This window comes from Ranitomeya variabilis, chromosome 1 (assembly GCF_051348905.1).
Source record: "Ranitomeya variabilis isolate aRanVar5 chromosome 1, aRanVar5.hap1, whole genome shotgun sequence".
Lineage (NCBI taxonomy): Eukaryota > Metazoa > Chordata > Amphibia > Anura > Dendrobatidae > Ranitomeya > Ranitomeya variabilis.
The window spans coordinates 1,092,872,549-1,092,889,806 of NC_135232.1; the positions used below are offsets into that span (position 1 = coordinate 1,092,872,549).

At 47.0% G+C, this 17,258-nt stretch overlaps 1 protein-coding gene across 1 annotated transcript in view; it reads left to right on the forward strand.

Moving 5' to 3' along the window:
- The first annotated feature begins 12,500 nt into the window (after window positions 1-12,500).
- Window positions 12,501-17,258, forward strand: part of FBXL5 (F-box and leucine rich repeat protein 5) — a 37,508-nt gene continuing 32,750 nt past the window's right edge. Inside the window, exon 1 of the mRNA XM_077280026.1 lies at window positions 12,501-12,843. Coding sequence (XP_077136141.1) covers window positions 12,760-12,843 — 84 coding nt within the window. The 5' untranslated portion in view covers window positions 12,501-12,759. The remainder of the gene's footprint in view (window positions 12,844-17,258) is intronic.

Consider the following 17,258-nt stretch of genomic DNA (forward strand, 5'->3'; position numbering starts at 1 on the left):
CCTGCCTTACCTCCAGAGATGAACCCCAAAAGGAGATAGCAGGCCCCCACAAATATTGACGGTGAGTCAAGAGGAAAAGACATACGTAGGATGAACAGCAGATTTAGCACAGTGAGGTCCGCTTACTAGATAGCAGAAGTACAGGAAAGAGTTACTTCACGGTCAACTTCAAAACACTACTCAAAAACACCATCCTGAAATTACTTTAAAACTCCAGTGACAACTCATGCCACTGGAGTGGCAATTTCAGTCCACGAGAGCTTCCAGCTGCAGAGAGTCACATTGCAGATAGCTGGACAAAAAATAACATTAACTAGGAACAAAATTCAACTTAGCTGAACTGGAACTTGAGGCAGGAGAATGCAACAGAATGCTACTGATACATTGTTGGCCGGCATCGGACCAGCAGCCAAGCAGCCTTAAATAGGAAACTCCCCTAATGGGTGTCAACAGGTGATCAAGGATAGAAGAAGGCAAATAAGTGGCAATACCATAAAACACCACCGGGGGAGCCCACAAACAGAATTCACAACAGGGGACCTAGTGAATGACCTGCATGGTGCTGGGACCATCGTAATAAAGGCTACTGTCAGTAACACACTACGCCGCCAGGAACTCAGATCCTGCAGTGCCAGACTGGCCCACTGCTTAAGCCAGTACATGTCCAAAGAACACCATACCTACTGTGAAGCATGTGGGTGGCAACACCATGCTTTGGGGCTGTTTCTCTGCAAAGGGACCAGAACGACTGATCCATTTACATGAAAGAATGAATGAGGCCATGTGTGAAGAAACCAGATTGTATCTTAATTTCCCAACCATGTTTTTGCAAACCAAAAGAACTGGCTTTTTATCTGTATATTGGCTTGTGAATTTAAGTGTTTATGTCTGGTGGGTCAAGAAGACAGACTTGCCAACTGATATACTATCTAACATACTGTGTAAGGCCATGTGCACACGTTCAGTATTTTTCGCGTTTTTTTCGCTATAAAAACGTGATAAAAACGCGAAAAAAACGCTAACATATGCCTCCCATTATTTTCAGTGTATTCCGCATTTTTTGTGCAAATGTAGCCTTTTTTTCTGCGAAAAAATCGCATCGCGGAAAAAAAAGCAACATGTTCATTAAAATGCGGAATTGCAGGGGATTCCGCACACCTAGGAGTGCATTGATCTGCTTACTTCCCGCACGGGGCTGTGCACACCAAGCGGGAAGTAAGCAGATTATGTGCAGTTGGTACCCAGGGTGGAGGAGAGGAGACTCTCCTCCACGGACTGGGCACCATATAATTGGTAAAAAAAAATAATTAAAATAAAAAATAGTCCTATACTCACCTTCGATGTCTTCCCGCCTCTCTGCTGCATGCTGCCGCTTCGGTTTCTAAAGCTGGTGTGCGGTGAAGGACCTGCAATGACGTCACTGTCTTGTGATTGGTCGAGACCGGTCATGTGACAGCTCACGTGACCGCTCACGTGACCGCGACGTCATGGAAGGTCCTGAACCACAACGACATCTATAGGAACGGACGCCTGCAGGTGAGTATAACCATTTTTTTTATTTTTTTTATTATTTTTAAACATTCTATCTTTTACTATAGATGCTGCATAGGCAGCATCTATAGTAAAAAGTTGGTCACACTTGTCAAACAGTATGTTTGACAAGTGTGACCAACCTGTCAGTCAGTTTTCCAAGCGATGCTACAGATCGCTTGGAAAACTTTAGCATTCTGCAAGCTAATTACGCTTGCAGAATGCTAAAAAAACGCGAAAAAAACGCGAAAAAAACGCAAAAAAAAAATTGCGGATTTCTTGCAGAAAATTTCCGGTTTTCTTCAGGAAATTTCTGCAAGAAATCCGGACGTGTGCACATACCCTTAGGCTAGGTTCAGATTGCGTTAGTGCAATCCGTTTAGCGCGAGCGCTAGCGGATTGCGCTAACGCAATGTCTTTTTCGGGGCCGCGTTCAGGGGTCGCGTTAACGTCCCCGCTCTCGCAGATCCCCGATCTGCGAGAGCGGGGAACGGACCTCTGGCGCGCCGCGGACGCTGCAAGCAGCGTCCGAGGCGCGCTACAAAAGACCGGCACATCGCTAGCGCGTGCCGGAAATGACACGCGCTAGCAATGCGCTATAACATTGTCGGCAATGGGAGCGCTAACGGACGCGGTGCACGGCGTTAATTTCGCCATGCAACGCTGTCCGTTAGCGCTATCCCATTAACGCAATGGGAACCTAGCCTTAAGGTACCTTCACACGAAACGACTTTGTAGCGATATCGCTAGCGATCCGTGACGTTGCAGCGTCCTCGCTAGCGATATCGTTTCGTTTGACACGCAGCAGCGATCAGGATCCTGCTGTGATGTCACTGGTCGCTGAATAAAGTCCAGAACTTTATTTGGTCGTCCGATCGCCGTGTATCGTTGTGTTTGAAAGCAAAAGCAACGATACCAGCGATATTTTACACTGGTAACCAGGGTAAACATCGGGTTACCAAGCGCAGGGCCGCGCTTAGTAACCCGATGTTTACCCTGGTTACCAGCGTAAAAGTAAAAAAAACAAACAGTACATACTCACCTGCGCGTCCCCCAGCGTCTGCTTCCTGACACTTACTGAGCGCCGGCCCTAAAGTGAAAGTGAAAGCACAGCGGTGACGTCACCGCTGTGCTGTTAGGGCCGGAGCTCAGTCAGTGTCAGGAAGCAGACGCTGGGGGACGCGCAGGTGAGCATGTACTGTTTGTTTTTTTTACTTTTACGCTGGTAACCTGTTGTGAATTAGACTTTTTGGCTCCCTCTTGTGGTTACTAGTGATATTACTCTGGGAGTTTCTTCCCTCAGTTTGCACCCACCTGGGCCGTTAGTCCAGGGGTGTTGCTATATAAACTTCCTGGATCCTTAGTCCAGTGCCTGGCATCGTTGTAATCAGATCCTTTCTGTTTGCTCCTATCTGCTGGTCTCGGTTCGTGCTAAATTAAGCTAAGTCCTGCTTCTTTGTTTTTTGGGTTATTTGCTTGCTCTCATTTTTGTCCAGCTTGTACTAAATGTGATTCCTGACCTTGCTGGAAGCTCTAGGGGGCTGGTGTTCTCCCCCCGGGCCGTTAGACGGTTCGGGGGTTCTTGAATTTCCAGCGTGGATATTTTTGATAGGGTTTTTGCTGACCATATAAGTTATCTTACTATATTCTGCTATTAGCTAGTGGGCCTCTCTTTGCTAAATACCTAGCTCATTCTTACGTTTGTCTTTTCCTCTTACCTCACCGTTATTATTTGTTGGGGGCTTGTATCCAACTTTTGGGGTCTTTTCTCTGGAGGCAAGAAAGGTCTTTCTTTTCCCTTCTAGGGTTAGTTAGTTCTCCGGCTGGCGCGAGACGTCTAGAATCAACGTAGGCACGTTCCCTGGCTGCTGTTATTTGTGGTGCTAGGATTAGATATATGGTCAGCCCAGTTACCACTGCCCTATGAGCTGGTTCTTGTGTTTGCAGACTTAGTAACTATTTCTGAGACCCTCTGCCATTGGGGTCATAACAGTATGCCAGGCCAACATTGAATGTTTATGCATTGCAGAAGTGGGATAATAAGAAAGGAAATTCTGAGTTTTTTTTTTTTTCCTCTCTTTCTCCCCTTTACCTTTGAGTGGCTTGTGCTTGCTGCAGACATGAATGTCCAGACCTTGATTACAAGTGTAGACCAGCTTGCTGCTCGTGTGCAGGGCATACAAGATTTTGTTACCAGTAGTCCTATGTCTGAACCTAAAATACCTATTCCTGAACTGTTTTCTGGAGATCGATTTAGGTTTAGGAATTTCAAGAATAATTGTAAATTGTTTCTTTCTCTGAGACCCCGTTCATCTGGAGATTCAGCTCAGCAAGTTAAAATTGTTATTTCTTTTTTACGGGGCGACCCTCAGGATTGGGCTTTCTCGCTAGCGCCAGGAGATCCGGCATTGGCAAATATTGATGCGTTTTTTCTGGACCTCGGATTGCTTTACGAGGAACCCAACCTTGAAGTTCAGGCAGAAAAAGCCTTGCTGGCTATTTCTCAGGGCCAGGATGAAGCTGAAGTGTATTGCCAAAAATTTCGGAAATGGTCCGTGCTTACTCAGTGGAATGAGTGTGCTCTGGCCGCAAATTTCAGAAATGGCCTTTCTGAAGCCATTAAGAATGTAATGGTGGGTTTCCCCATTCCTACAAGTCTGAATGATTCCATGGCGCTGGCTATTCAAATTGACCGGCGTTTGCGGGAGCGCAAAACCGCTAATCCTCTGGTGGTGTTGTCTGAACAAACACCTGATTTAATGCAATGTGATAGAATTCAGACTAGAAATGAGCGGAAAAATCATAGACGTCAGAATGGGTTGTGTTTTTACTGTGGTGATTCTACACATGTTATATCAGCATGCTCTAAACGCCTAACAAGGGTTGTTAGTCCTGTCGCCATTGGTAATTTGCAACCTAAATTTATTTTGTCTGTGACTTTAATTTGCTCATTGTCTTTTTACCCTGTTATGGCGTTTGTCGATTCAGGTGCTGCCCTGAGTCTTATGGATCTGTCATTTGCCAAGCGCTGTGGTTTTGTTCTTGAACCGTTGGTAAATCGTATTCCTCTTAGAGGTATTGATGCTACGCCATTGGCGGAAAATAAACCGCAGTTTTGGACGCAGGTAACCATGTGCATGACTCCTGAACATCGGGAGGTGATTCGTTTTTCTTGTTCTGCATAAAATGCATGATTTGGTCGTTTTGGGGCTGCCATGGTTACAGACCCACAATCCAGTCTTGGATTGGAAGGCAATGTCTGTGTCAAGTTGGGGCTGTCAGGGAATTCATGCTGATTCCCCGCCGGTGTCTATTGCTTCCTCTACTCCTTCGGAAGTTCCTGAGTATTTGTCTGATTATCAGGATGTGTTCAGCGAGTCCAGATCCGGTGCTCTGCCTCCTCATAGGGACTGTGACTGCGCCATAGATTTGATTCCGGGTAGTAAATTTCCTAAGGGAAGATTATTTAATCTGTCTGTACCTGAGCATGCCGCAATGCGTTCGTATATCAAGGAGTCTCTGGAGAAGGGGCATATCCGTCCATCCTCTTCCCCTCTTGGTGCGGGATTCTTTTTTGTGGCCAAGAAGGACGGATCTTTGAGACCTTGTATTGACTATCGGCTTCTGAATAAAATTACTGTTAAATTTCAGTATCCTTTGCCTCTGTTGTCGGACTTGTTTGCCCGGATTAAAGGTGCCAAGTGGTTCACCAAGATAGATCTTCGTGGTGCGTACAACCTTGTGCGCATTAAGCAAGGAGATGAATGGAAGACTGCATTTAATACGCCCGAAGGTCATTTTGAGTACTTGGTGATGCCTTTTGGGCTCTCTAATGCTCCCTCAGTGTTTCAGTCCTTAATGCATGATATTTTCCGGAAGTATCTGGATAAATTTATGATTGTTTATCTGGATGATATTCTGGTTTTCTCTGAAGATTGGGACTCACATGTGGAGCAGGTCAGGATGGTGTTTCAGGTTTTGCGTGAGAATGCTTTGTTTGTTAAGGGCTCAAAGTGTCTCTTTGGAGTACAGAAGGTTCCCTTTTTGGGGTTTATTTTTTCCCCTTCTGCTGTGGAGATGGACCCAGTCAAGGTCCGAGCTATTCATGAGTGGACTCAACCCACGTCAGTTAAGAGTCTTCAGAAGTTCTTGGGTTTTGCTAACTTCTACCGTCGTTTTATCGCTAATTTTTCTAGCGTTGTTAAACCTTTGACGGATATGACCAAGAAAGGTTCTGATGTTGCTAACTGGGCTCCTGCAGCCGTGGAGGCATTCCAGGAGTTGAAACGCCGGTTTACTTCGGCGCCTGTTTTGTGCCAGCCTGATGTCTCACTTCCCTTTCAGGTCGAAGTGGATGCTTCTGAGATTGGGGCAGGGGCCGTTTTGTCACAGAGAGGCCCTGGTTGCTCGGTAATGAGACCATGTGCTTTCTTCTCTAGGAAGTTTTCGCCTGCTGAGCGGAATTATGATGTTGGCAATCGGGAGTTGCTGGCCATGAAGTGGGCATTTGAGGAGTGGCGTCATTGGCTCGAGGGTGCTAAGCATCGTGTGGTGGTCTTGACTGATCACAAAAATTTGATGTATCTCGAGTCTGCTAAACGCCTGAATCCTAGACAGGCCCGCTGGTCATTGTTTTTCTCCCGTTTTGACTTTGTGGTCTCGTATTTACCAGGTTCAAAGAATGTGAAGGCTGATGCTCTTTCAAGGAGCTTTGTGCCTGACTCTCCTGGAGTCGCAGAACCAGTTGGTATTCTTAAAGAGGGAGTTATTTTGTCAGCCATTTCTCCTGATTTGCGACGCGTGTTGCAGAGATTTCAGGCTGGTAGACCTGACTCTTGTCCACCTGACAGACTGTTTGTTCCTGATAAGTGGACCAGCAGAGTCATTTCCGAGGTTCATTCCTCGGTGTTGGCAGGTCATCCAGGAATTTTTGGCAGCAGAGATCTGGTGGCTAGGTCCTTTGGTGGCCTTCCTTGTCACGGGATGTGCGGTCATTTGTGCAGTCCTGTGGGACTTGTGCTCGAGCTAAGCCTTGCTGCTCTCGTGCCAGCGGGTTGCTCCTGCCCTTGCCTGTCCCGAAGAGGCCTTGGACACACATTTCCATGGATTTAATTTCTGATCTCCCGGTGTCTCAGGGTATGTCTGTCATCTGGGTGGTATGTGATCGCTTTTCGAAAATGGTCCATTTGGTGCCTTTGCCTAAGCTGCCTTCCTCTTCCGATCTGGTTCCTGTGTTCTTTCAGAATGTGGTTCGCTTACACGGCATTCCTGAGAATATTGTGTCTGACAGAGGATCCCAGTTTGTTTCCAGGTTCTGGCGATCCTTTTGTGCTAGGATGGGCATTGATTTGTCGTTCTCGTCTGCCTTTCATCCTCAGACTAATGGACAAACGGAGCGAACTAATCAGACTCTGGAGGCTTATTTGAGGTGTTTTGTTTCGGCAGATCAGGATGATTGGGTGACCTTCTTGCCGTTGGCTGAGTTTGCCCTTAATAATCGGGCTAGTTCCGCTACTTTGGTTTCGCCATTTTTCTGCAACTCTGGTTTCCATCCTCGTTTTTCCTCGGGACATGTGGAGCCTTCTGACTGTCCTGGGGTAGATTCTGTGGTGGATAGGTTGCAGCAGATCTGGAATCATGTGGTGGACAACTTAAAATTGTCACAGGAGAAGGCTCAGCGTTTTGCCAACCGCCGCCGCGGTGTGGGTCCCCGACTTCGTGTTGGGGATTTGGTGTGGCTGTCTTCTCGATTTGTTCCTATGAAGGTCTCCTCTCCTAAATTTAAGCCTCGCTTCATCGGTCCTTACAAGATATTGGAAATCCTTAATCCAGTGTCCTTTCGCTTGGATCTTCCGGTGTCGTTTGCCATTCACAACGTGTTCCATAGGTCCTTGTTGCGACGCTACGTTGTGCCTGTGGTTCCTTCTGCTGAGCCTCCTGCTCCGGTGTTGGTTGAGGGCGAGTTGGAGTACGTGGTGGAGAAGATCTTGGATTCTCGTCTCTCCAGACGGAGACTTCAGTATCTGGTCAAGTGGAAGGGCTATGGTCAGGAGGATAATTCCTGGGTGGTTGCCTCTGACGTGCATGCGGCCGATTTAGTTTGTGCCTTTCACGCTGCTCATCCTGATCGCCCTGGTGGTCTTGGTGAGGGTTCGGTGACCCCTCCTTAAGGGGGGGGTACTGTTGTGAATTAGACTTTTTGGCTCCCTCTTGTGGTTACTAGTGATATTACTCTGGGAGTTTCTTCCCTCAGTTTGCACCCACCTGGGCCGTTAGTCCAGGGGTGTTGCTATATAAACTTCCTGGATCCTTAGTCCAGTGCCTAGCATCGTTGTAATCAGATCCTTTCTGTTTGCTCCTATCTGCTGGTCTCGGTTCGTGCTAAATTAAGCTAAGTCCTGCTTCTTTGTTTTTTGGGTTATTTGCTTGCTCTCATTTTTGTCCAGCTTGTACTAAATGTGATTCCTGACCTTGCTGGAAGCTCTAGGGGGCTGGTGTTCTCCCCCCGGGCCGTTAGACGGTTCGGGGGTTCTTGAATTTCCAGCGTGGATATTTTTGATAGGGTTTTTGCTGACCATATAAGTTATCTTACTATATTCTGCTATTAGCTAGTGGGCCTCTCTTTGCTAAATACCTAGCTCATTCTTACGTTTGTCTTTTCCTCTTACCTCACCGTTATTATTTGTTGGGGGCTTGTATCCAACTTTTGGGGTCTTTTCTCTGGAGGCATGAAAGGTCTTTCTTTTCCCTTCTAGGGTTAGTTAGTTCTCCGGCTGGCGCGAGATGTCTAGAATCAACGTAGGCACGTTCCCTGGCTGCTGTTATTTGTGGTGCTAGGATTAGATATATGGTCAGCCCAGTTACCACTGCCCTATGAGCTGGTTCTTGTGTTTGCAGACTTAGTAAATATTTCTGAGACCCTCTGCCATTGGGGTCATAACATAACCAGGGTAAACATCGGGTTACTAAGCGCGGCCCTGCGCTTAGCAACCCGATGTTTACCCTGGTTACCCGGGGACCTCGGCATCGTTGGTCGCTGGAGAGCGGTCTGTGTGACAGCTCCCCAGCGATCAAACAGCGACGCTGCAGCGATCGGCATCGTTGTCGCTATCGCTGCAGCGTCGTTTCGTGTGAAGGTACCTTAAGTCTGTAATAGTGACTGTACATAGAGTGTGTTAAGCTTTGTTTATTGATGTGTGCTGATATGCTAATAGTGCTACCTTGATCCCATCACCATTGTTTACCTTATCTTGATGTTGGACTGAAGGACCCTGGGTAATTCTAAAAATAGCTTACATGCCTTGGGTATAAAAAGACTCAGAGATCACATCCTGGGAGACTGAAGTAACACAGAGCTACCAGCCAGACATTCTGCAAATCACAAGAGAAAGGACTGCAGCCAATTCATCATGGCACTATCACGAGGGACACTGATGTAGGATTCTATAGGAAACAACCTAGGAGTTTTTGGCTCCGGTTGGAAGGACACAGATCTGATCCAATGACCATCTCTGAACCATGGATATCTTTGGATAAAGCCAGGTTTGGGACCCGCTGGTCGCCTGGTTCCATGGAGATGGTCAGATAAGCCAGGTGGTGACTCTCGTGTCAACTGGCTTTTGGACCTTGTATGGACTCTATGGACAGTTCTTGGTCATCTCCCTATGCTTGTCATTACCTCTTCTCTGTGCGTGCATCCACAGATGAAGTAGCGACCCTGGGAGCTCTGACATCATGTCAACTGGCTTTGGACCTTGTATGGACTCTATGGACAGTTCTTGGTCATCTCCCTATGCTTGTTGTTACCTCTTCTCTGTGCGTGAATCCACAGATGAAGTAGCGACCCTGGGAGATCGGACGTAACATCTACCATTATCTCGGCGAGTCAGCGGAAGGGTGAGGCCCTGTAATGTGCACCATCTTGGGGTAATTGGTGGGATTGTTCTGTTTGCTATTGTGTGTTGTGGTTCAATAAAGTATTGCCACACTGTTTTACCTTAACCCTGTGTTGTCTGTGTAGTGTATTGCCCACTGGGAGATAGAGCGGGCGTTCAATGGTATGAGCCGTGGTCCATGCAGTCTTGCTAAAGACAGCCGGGCCAGCGGACGAGAGCACCCGCTGACCCCGTTTCTCCACACCATGTATCGAGAGATTTTGAGTGCAAACCTCCTTCCATCAGCAAGGGCATTGAAGATGAAACGTGGATGGGTCTTTCAGCATGATAATGATCCCAAACACACCGCCAGGGCAACGAAGGAGTGGCTTTGTAGAAGCATATGAAGGTCATAGAGTTTCCTAGACAGTCTCCAGATCTCAACCCAATAGAAAACCTTTGGAGGGAGTTGAAAGTCCGTGTTGCCCAGTGACAGGCCCTAAACATCACTGCTTTAGAGGAGATCTGCATGAAGGAATGGGCCAACATCGCACCAACAGTGTGTGCCACCCTTGTGAAGACTTACAGAAAACATTTGACCTCTGTCATTGCCAACAAACGATATATCACAAAATATTGAGATGAACTTTAGTTAATGACCAAATATTTATTTTCCACCATAATTTGCAAAATAGATCTTGCTAAATCAGACAAGGTGATTTTCTGGATTTGTTTTCTCATTTTGACTCTCATAGTTGTGGTCTACCTATGATGTCAATTACAGGCCTCTGTCATCTTTTTAAGTGGGAGAACTTGCACAATTGGTGGCTGACAATAATTTTTTCCCCATTGTATACCCCGAGGGGGTGAGCTGGATGTTATACACCAGGGGGGCAAGGGGCTAAATGTTATACACTGGGGGTGAGGGGACCGATGTATACACTGGGGGTGAGGGGACCGATGTATACACTGAGGGCGAGGGGATGGATGTTATACACCGGGGGTGAAGGGCCGGATGTTATACATTTGGGTGGGGGGTGGGATGAGGGGCCGGATGTTATACACCGGGGTACTGAGGGGCCGGATGTTATACACCAAAGTAGGTGGGGTGAGGTGAATAGCAGGATGTTATACACCGGGGTGGTGAGGGGCCGGATGTTATACACCAGGGGGTGAGGGTCCAGATGTTATACATCGGGGTAGGGGGGTGGGGTGAGTGGCCGGATGTTATACACCGAGGTGGGAGGGTGGGATGAGAGGCCGGATGTTATATACCGGGGTAGTGAGGGGCGGAATGTTATACACCGGAGTAGGTGGGGTGAGGTGAGGGGCCGGATGTTATACACCAGGGTGGTGAGGAGCCGGATGTTATACACCGGTGGGTGAGGGTCCAGATGTTATACATCAGGGTAAGGGGGTGGGGTGAGGGGCCGGATGTTATACACCAAGGTGGGAGGGTGGAATGAGGGGCCGGATGTTATATACTGGGATAGTGAGGGGTGGAATGTTATACACCGGAGTAGGTGGGGTGATATGAGGGGCCGGATGTTAGACACCAGGGTGGTGAGGAGCCGGATGTTATACACCGGGGGGTGAGGGTCCGGATGTTATACACACGGGTGGTGTAGGGCCGGATGCTATACACCGGGGTAGGGGTGTTGGTGTGAGTGGCCGGATGTTATACACCCGGGGTGAGGGTCGGATGTTATACACCGGGGGGTGAGGGGCCGGATATTATACACCGGGGCGGTGAAGGGCCGTATGTTATACACCGGGGTAGGGGTGGTGGTGTGAGGTGCTGGATGTTATACACCCGGGGTGAGGGTCGGATGTTATACACCGGGGGGTGAGGGGTCGGATGTTATACACAGGGGCGGTGAAGGGCCGTATGTTATACACCGGGGTAGGGGTGGTGGTGTGAGGTGCTGGATGTTATACACCCGGGGTGAGGGTCGGATGTTATACACCGGGGGGTGAGGGGCCGGATGTTATACACTGGGGGGTGAGGGGCCGGATGTTATACACCGGGGCGGTGAAGGGCCGTATGTTATACACCGGGGTAGGGGTGGTGGTGTGAGGTGCTGGATGTTATACACCCGGGGTGAGGGTCGGATGTTATACACCGGGGGGTGAGGGGCCGGATGTTATACACTGGGGGGTGAGGGGCCGGATGTTATACACCGGGGCGGTGAAGGGCCGGATGTTATACACCGGGGTAGGGGTGGTGGTGTGAGGTGCTGGATGTTATACACCCGGGGTGAGGGTCGGATGTTATACACCGGGGGGTGAGGGGTCGGATGTTATACACAGGGGCGGTGAAGGGCCGTATGTTATACACCGGGGTAGGGGTGGTGGTGTGAGGTGCTGGATGTTATACACCCGGGGTGAGGGTCGGATGTTATACACCGGGGGGTGAGGGGTCGGATGTTATACACAGGGGCGGTGAAGGGCCGTATGTTATACACCGGGGTAGGGGTGGTGGTGTGAGGTGCTGGATGTTATACACCCGGGGTGAGGGTCGGATGTTATACACCGGGGGGTGAGGGGCCGGATGTTATACACTGGGGGGTGAGGGGCCGGATGTTATACACCGGGGCGGTGAAGGGCCGTATGTTATACACCGGGGTAGGGGTGGTGGTGTGAGGTGCTGGATGTTATACACCTGGGGTGAGGGTCGGATGTTTTACCCCAGGGCGAGGGGACTGAAGGAAAAAACTAAATTAAATGATGAACACTTGTGTTCCAATACTTTTCGCCATGTAACATATGTGTGGACTCTGTTTCCTGTCAACGTGCAGTGGTACACTACAATGTAAAAGGACGGTGACAGTAAAAATGAGGAAATTTGGTAAAGTATGTAAAAGGCTGCTTTCACACTAGCTTAGGTCTGCTTGTCAGATCATGGCTGCCACAAGTTCTCTACTCCATACAAATATAGGCCTGTTGGCTAATGACTAGTAATGAATAAATATTCCTGGAGGAGGAGGGGCTCCTGACATTACTGCACATAGAGTTAATGGGTGGAATTAGATTAATACTACAACTCCCAGCATGCATCAGTAACACCATGACATCAACATCGTTGGTACAGCTAGCACAGTCGACACATACCGTCTTTCAATGGGCAGTGCGCATGCGCTTCAGGGCGCCGCTGAAAAGGCTTGTCCGAGAAGCGCGCGTGCGTAATAGCAGCAAGTCGAGGCGTGACGCCGGGCGATGGGTGCGCAGACGCAGTGGCGCTAGGCCGTAGTTGCGCACTTGTAATGAGGAGTGTGGTCGCAGGTTTGTTCCCGTCCTGGTAGCCGCCGGCCGCCTGTGGAGCTGCGCGTCGTCTGCCCTGTATGGAGAGTGGAGAATGGCTCCTTTCCCGGACGAGGTGGATGTGTTTACCGGTCCGCACTGGCGGATGAAGCAGCTGGTGGGGCGGTACTGCGATAAGGTAAATGTGGTGTGAACCGGGCAGAGACGGTGCGGCCCGGGCTGGGACTACTGCCCCCAACAGGACGGCGCACATTGTGTACGGAGCCTGTGCTAGGAGGAGGGGTAGTGTGATACAGAGCATATAGTGTAGGGTATGTGATATACAGTGAAATGTGTGGTGTGTGTATATGTGCTATATAATATATGGTGTATACATACAGTCTGTAATGCTCCATGTACAGTATATAGTGTAGTATATGGTCTATACAGGCTGTGCACATTGTGTGCGGTATATAGGGTGTAGTGTATGGTGTATACAGGGCCATACATATTGTGTGCGGTATATAGAGTGTATACAGGACATACACATCGTGTGTGGTATATAGGGTGTATACAGGACATACACATTGTGTGGTATATAGAGTGTAGTATATGGTGTGTACAGGACATACACATTGTGTGCGGTATATAGAGTGTATACAGGACATACACATCGTGTGTGGTATATAGGGTGTATACAGGACATACACATTGTGTGGTATATAGAGTGTAGTATATGGTGTGTACAGGACATACACATTGTGTGTGGTATATAGGGTGTATACAAGACATACACATTGTGGTATATAGAGTGTAGTATATGGTGTATACAGGACATACACATTGTGTGCGGTATATAGGGTGTATACAGGACATACGCATTGTGTGCGGTATATAGGGTGTATACAGGACATACGCATTGTGTGCGGTATATAGGGTGTATACAGGACATACGCATTGTGTGCGGTATATAGGGTGTATACAGGACATACGCATTGTGTGCGGTATATAGGGTGTATACAGGACATACACATTGTGTGCGGTATATAGGGTGTAGTGTATGGTGTATACAGGACATGTATGTGTGATATCCAGTGTAATGTACAGTGTACACAATGTATTATGCACTGGCTATTATACACCATGTCTGCTATATACAGTGAAGTGTTCTATACAATGTAATACTGTATATATTACACTAGAGAAATAAGGAGAAGAAAAAGGAGTATAACGGGTATAACAATATATAAATGTATTTAAATATTCAAAATAGTCATAAGCAATATCAAGAGTACAAAAAAAATATTCTACAGAGAATATATAAAGGTGCATAAGGGTGAATTAAGGAGACAGGTATCCACCGGTGTGCAATGCCCTAGATGTGAAACAGTCTGACAAAATCAGCTTACTAGTAGTAAGGTAACTGCAAGTCGCCGCTGTTATAAATAATCCAATACAGTGACAGAAAGTCTATAATCATATACACATAATGTGCAACGCTTACCGCTAAAGTAGAGGGCAATGTGGCACACCGGAGTGGAACCGTGATAAAAACAAGACCCCCGACGCGCGTTTCGCTTCTGGTATTACCGCTTGAGCGGTAATACCAGAAGCGAAACGCGCGTCGGGGGTCTTGTTTTTATCACGGTTCCACTCCGGTGTGCCACATTGCCCTCTACTTTAGCGGTAAGCGTTGCACATTATGTGTATATGATTATAGACTTTCTGTCACTGTATTGGATTATTTATAACAGCGGCGACTTGCAGTTACCTTACTACTAGTAAGCTGATTTTGTCAGACTGGTTCACATCTAGGGCATTGCACACCGGTGGATACCTGTCTCCTTAAATCACTCTTATGCACCTTTATATATTTTCTGTAGAATATTTTTTTTTTACTCTTTTGATATTGCTTATGACTATTTTGTATATTTAAATAAATTTATATATTGTTATACCCCTTTTTCTTCTCCTTATTTCTCTTATAGCATGGAGTGGGTTGCCTTTTTTCAGGCTTTGGGTCTCTTACCACTATTTAGTGCTAATAGCCCCTTTTCTCTTCAAGACATGTGTTCTGGTTTTGTTGTTGTATATATTACACTGTAGGCATAATGTAGCTTAGTGTTAATAATAATAATAATAATAATATTTATTTTTATATAGCGCTATCTTATTCCGCAGCGCTTTACAATTGTCATCGCTGTCCCCATTGGGGCTCACAATCTACATTCCCCATCATTATGTCTTTGGAATGTGGGAGGAAACTGGGGAACCCGGAGGAAACCCACACAAACACGGGGAGAACATACAAACTCCTTGCATATGTTGTCCTTGGTTGGATTTGAACCCATGACTCCAGTGCTGCAAGGCTGCAGTGCTAACCACTGAGCCACCCTGCTGCCCAGTGTTATATGTACATTTATACTATGTTACATACAGGTATAATGCATCATGTAAGGCTATGTGCACACGTTGTGAGGGCTGTGGATTTTTCCACAGCGGATTTGATAAATCCGTAGGGCAAAAACACTGCGTTTTTCCTGGGGATTTACCACAGTTTTTGTGCGGTTTTACACCTGCGGTTTTCTATTATGGAGCAAGTGTAAAACCGCTGCAGAATCCGCAGAAAGAATTGACATGCTGCGGAATGTAAACCTCTGCGTTTCCGCGCGTTTTTTTCCGCAGCATGTGCACAGCGTTTTCAGTTTCTCATAGGTCTACATTGTACTGTAAACTCATGGGAAACTGCTGCGGACCCGCAGCTATAGATCCGCTGCGCATCCGCAGCAAAATCCGCAATGTGTGCACATAGCCTTAATTATCCTTAATTATATACCGTGCTGTTACATAATATTCAATAGGTTCAGTGTAATATCTGTTATCAGATACAGGATATAAATCGGCATGTACAGTGTAGTGCCGGGGAGGACACATCATTGCTGCAGCTATCGGGGCCCAGGAGGTAGGGGCCACTAATCCCTCCATTACAGGTGGAATTGTGGATAATGATGAATTATTGAACTGCAGAGGACCCATATACTGTTCTTACACAGGGGCCTCGTCTGTCTGTACTCCTGGTGTAGTGTTATTATATATTGGACATTATATGTGATCTGTGTATTACCACATACAGAATATAATGTATTATGTACATTATATACAATGTAGTGCTATGTGATAGTCCGGTTGTATTATGTTATCAGGTATAGGTAACAAGGTACAGTATAGTGGTTATATACTGTATATCACATTATGCATCATTTGTGTAGTGTAATAATGTACATACAATGAGATATTACTGTGCTCAGCTTATAATGCGTTATGTCCATTGTATATGGTATATCACAATACCAGGGCTCATTCAGATGTCTGATGTTCTCGTACGAGTGCCGCCCATTGTTTTCACGGATAGCACTTGTACCTGTGAGAGCCTATGGGGGCCATTCACACTTCCATGATTTTTCCGTGGGTCGGATCAAAATTGGCACTTCAAGCCATATTATATAGCACCATACAGTGGGTGGCACCCACTGCAGCGCTACACAGTGCGCACCCTCACCGCTACCCCCGCAGCCCGTACCATTCTGATGAAGGTCCGGATTCAGGACCAAACTTTAATAATTCTTGATATATTGAATTGGTCAAATATATTTTTTCATTGCTTCACGTCGTTCCTTTGAATGCGGATTTTTCATATACCTATTATTACAGATTGGATCCCTACTCTGGCACCAAATTATCGATATGAAGTGACGTGTATCAGCACCTACCGCTGATCAGAATAAATGGTCAGGTTTCTTCTGTACGTGGAGCCCTAACAGTGATCTTTATTTTCCATAAGTATATCTTCCAGATCACCATACAGAGTGCGATATAACAATGCACAATATGTAGGAAATAGGACGTATTGTATCCTCAGCCACACGTGTTATGATGTCAGAACGCAGTGCAACATGTGTGTAATGTTTAATATATATATAATTTATTTTTTTTTTTTTTCTCTCTCTGTGTATTAGGCTACTTTCACAGTAGCGTCGTACGATGCACGACGAATTGCGACGTACCGACGCAAGCAGTGAAAGCTCCGCACAACGGGGGCAGCGGATGCTGTTTTTCAACGCAACCGCTGCCCCATTGTGAGGTGCGGGGAGGAGGGGGCGGAGATCCGGCCGCGCATGCGCGGTTGGAATTGGCGGACACGATGCACCAAAAAACATTACATGCAACGTTTTAGGTGGCGACGGTCCGACGCAACCGTCGCACGACGGTTGCGACGTGTCAATGCGTCGCACTGCGTCGCTAATGCAAGTCTATGGAGAAAAAAAGGCATCCTGCAAGCACTTTTGCAGGATGCTTTTTTTCTACGAAAACACGCATAGCGACGTGCAGTGCACGACGCTAGTGTGAAAGTAGCCTTATAGAGAGTATATAAACATTTCACGTAGTATATATGCACATCGTACACTGTGTATACATCATACGTAGAACACTCCACACCCCATAGTCAGTACCCCGGTAACATCCACATTACATGATATTGTCTGGTAGAATCGCAATAACCCCAGATCACATCTGCGATTATTTTCTCATGCCGAATCGTTATGCAAGAAAAAT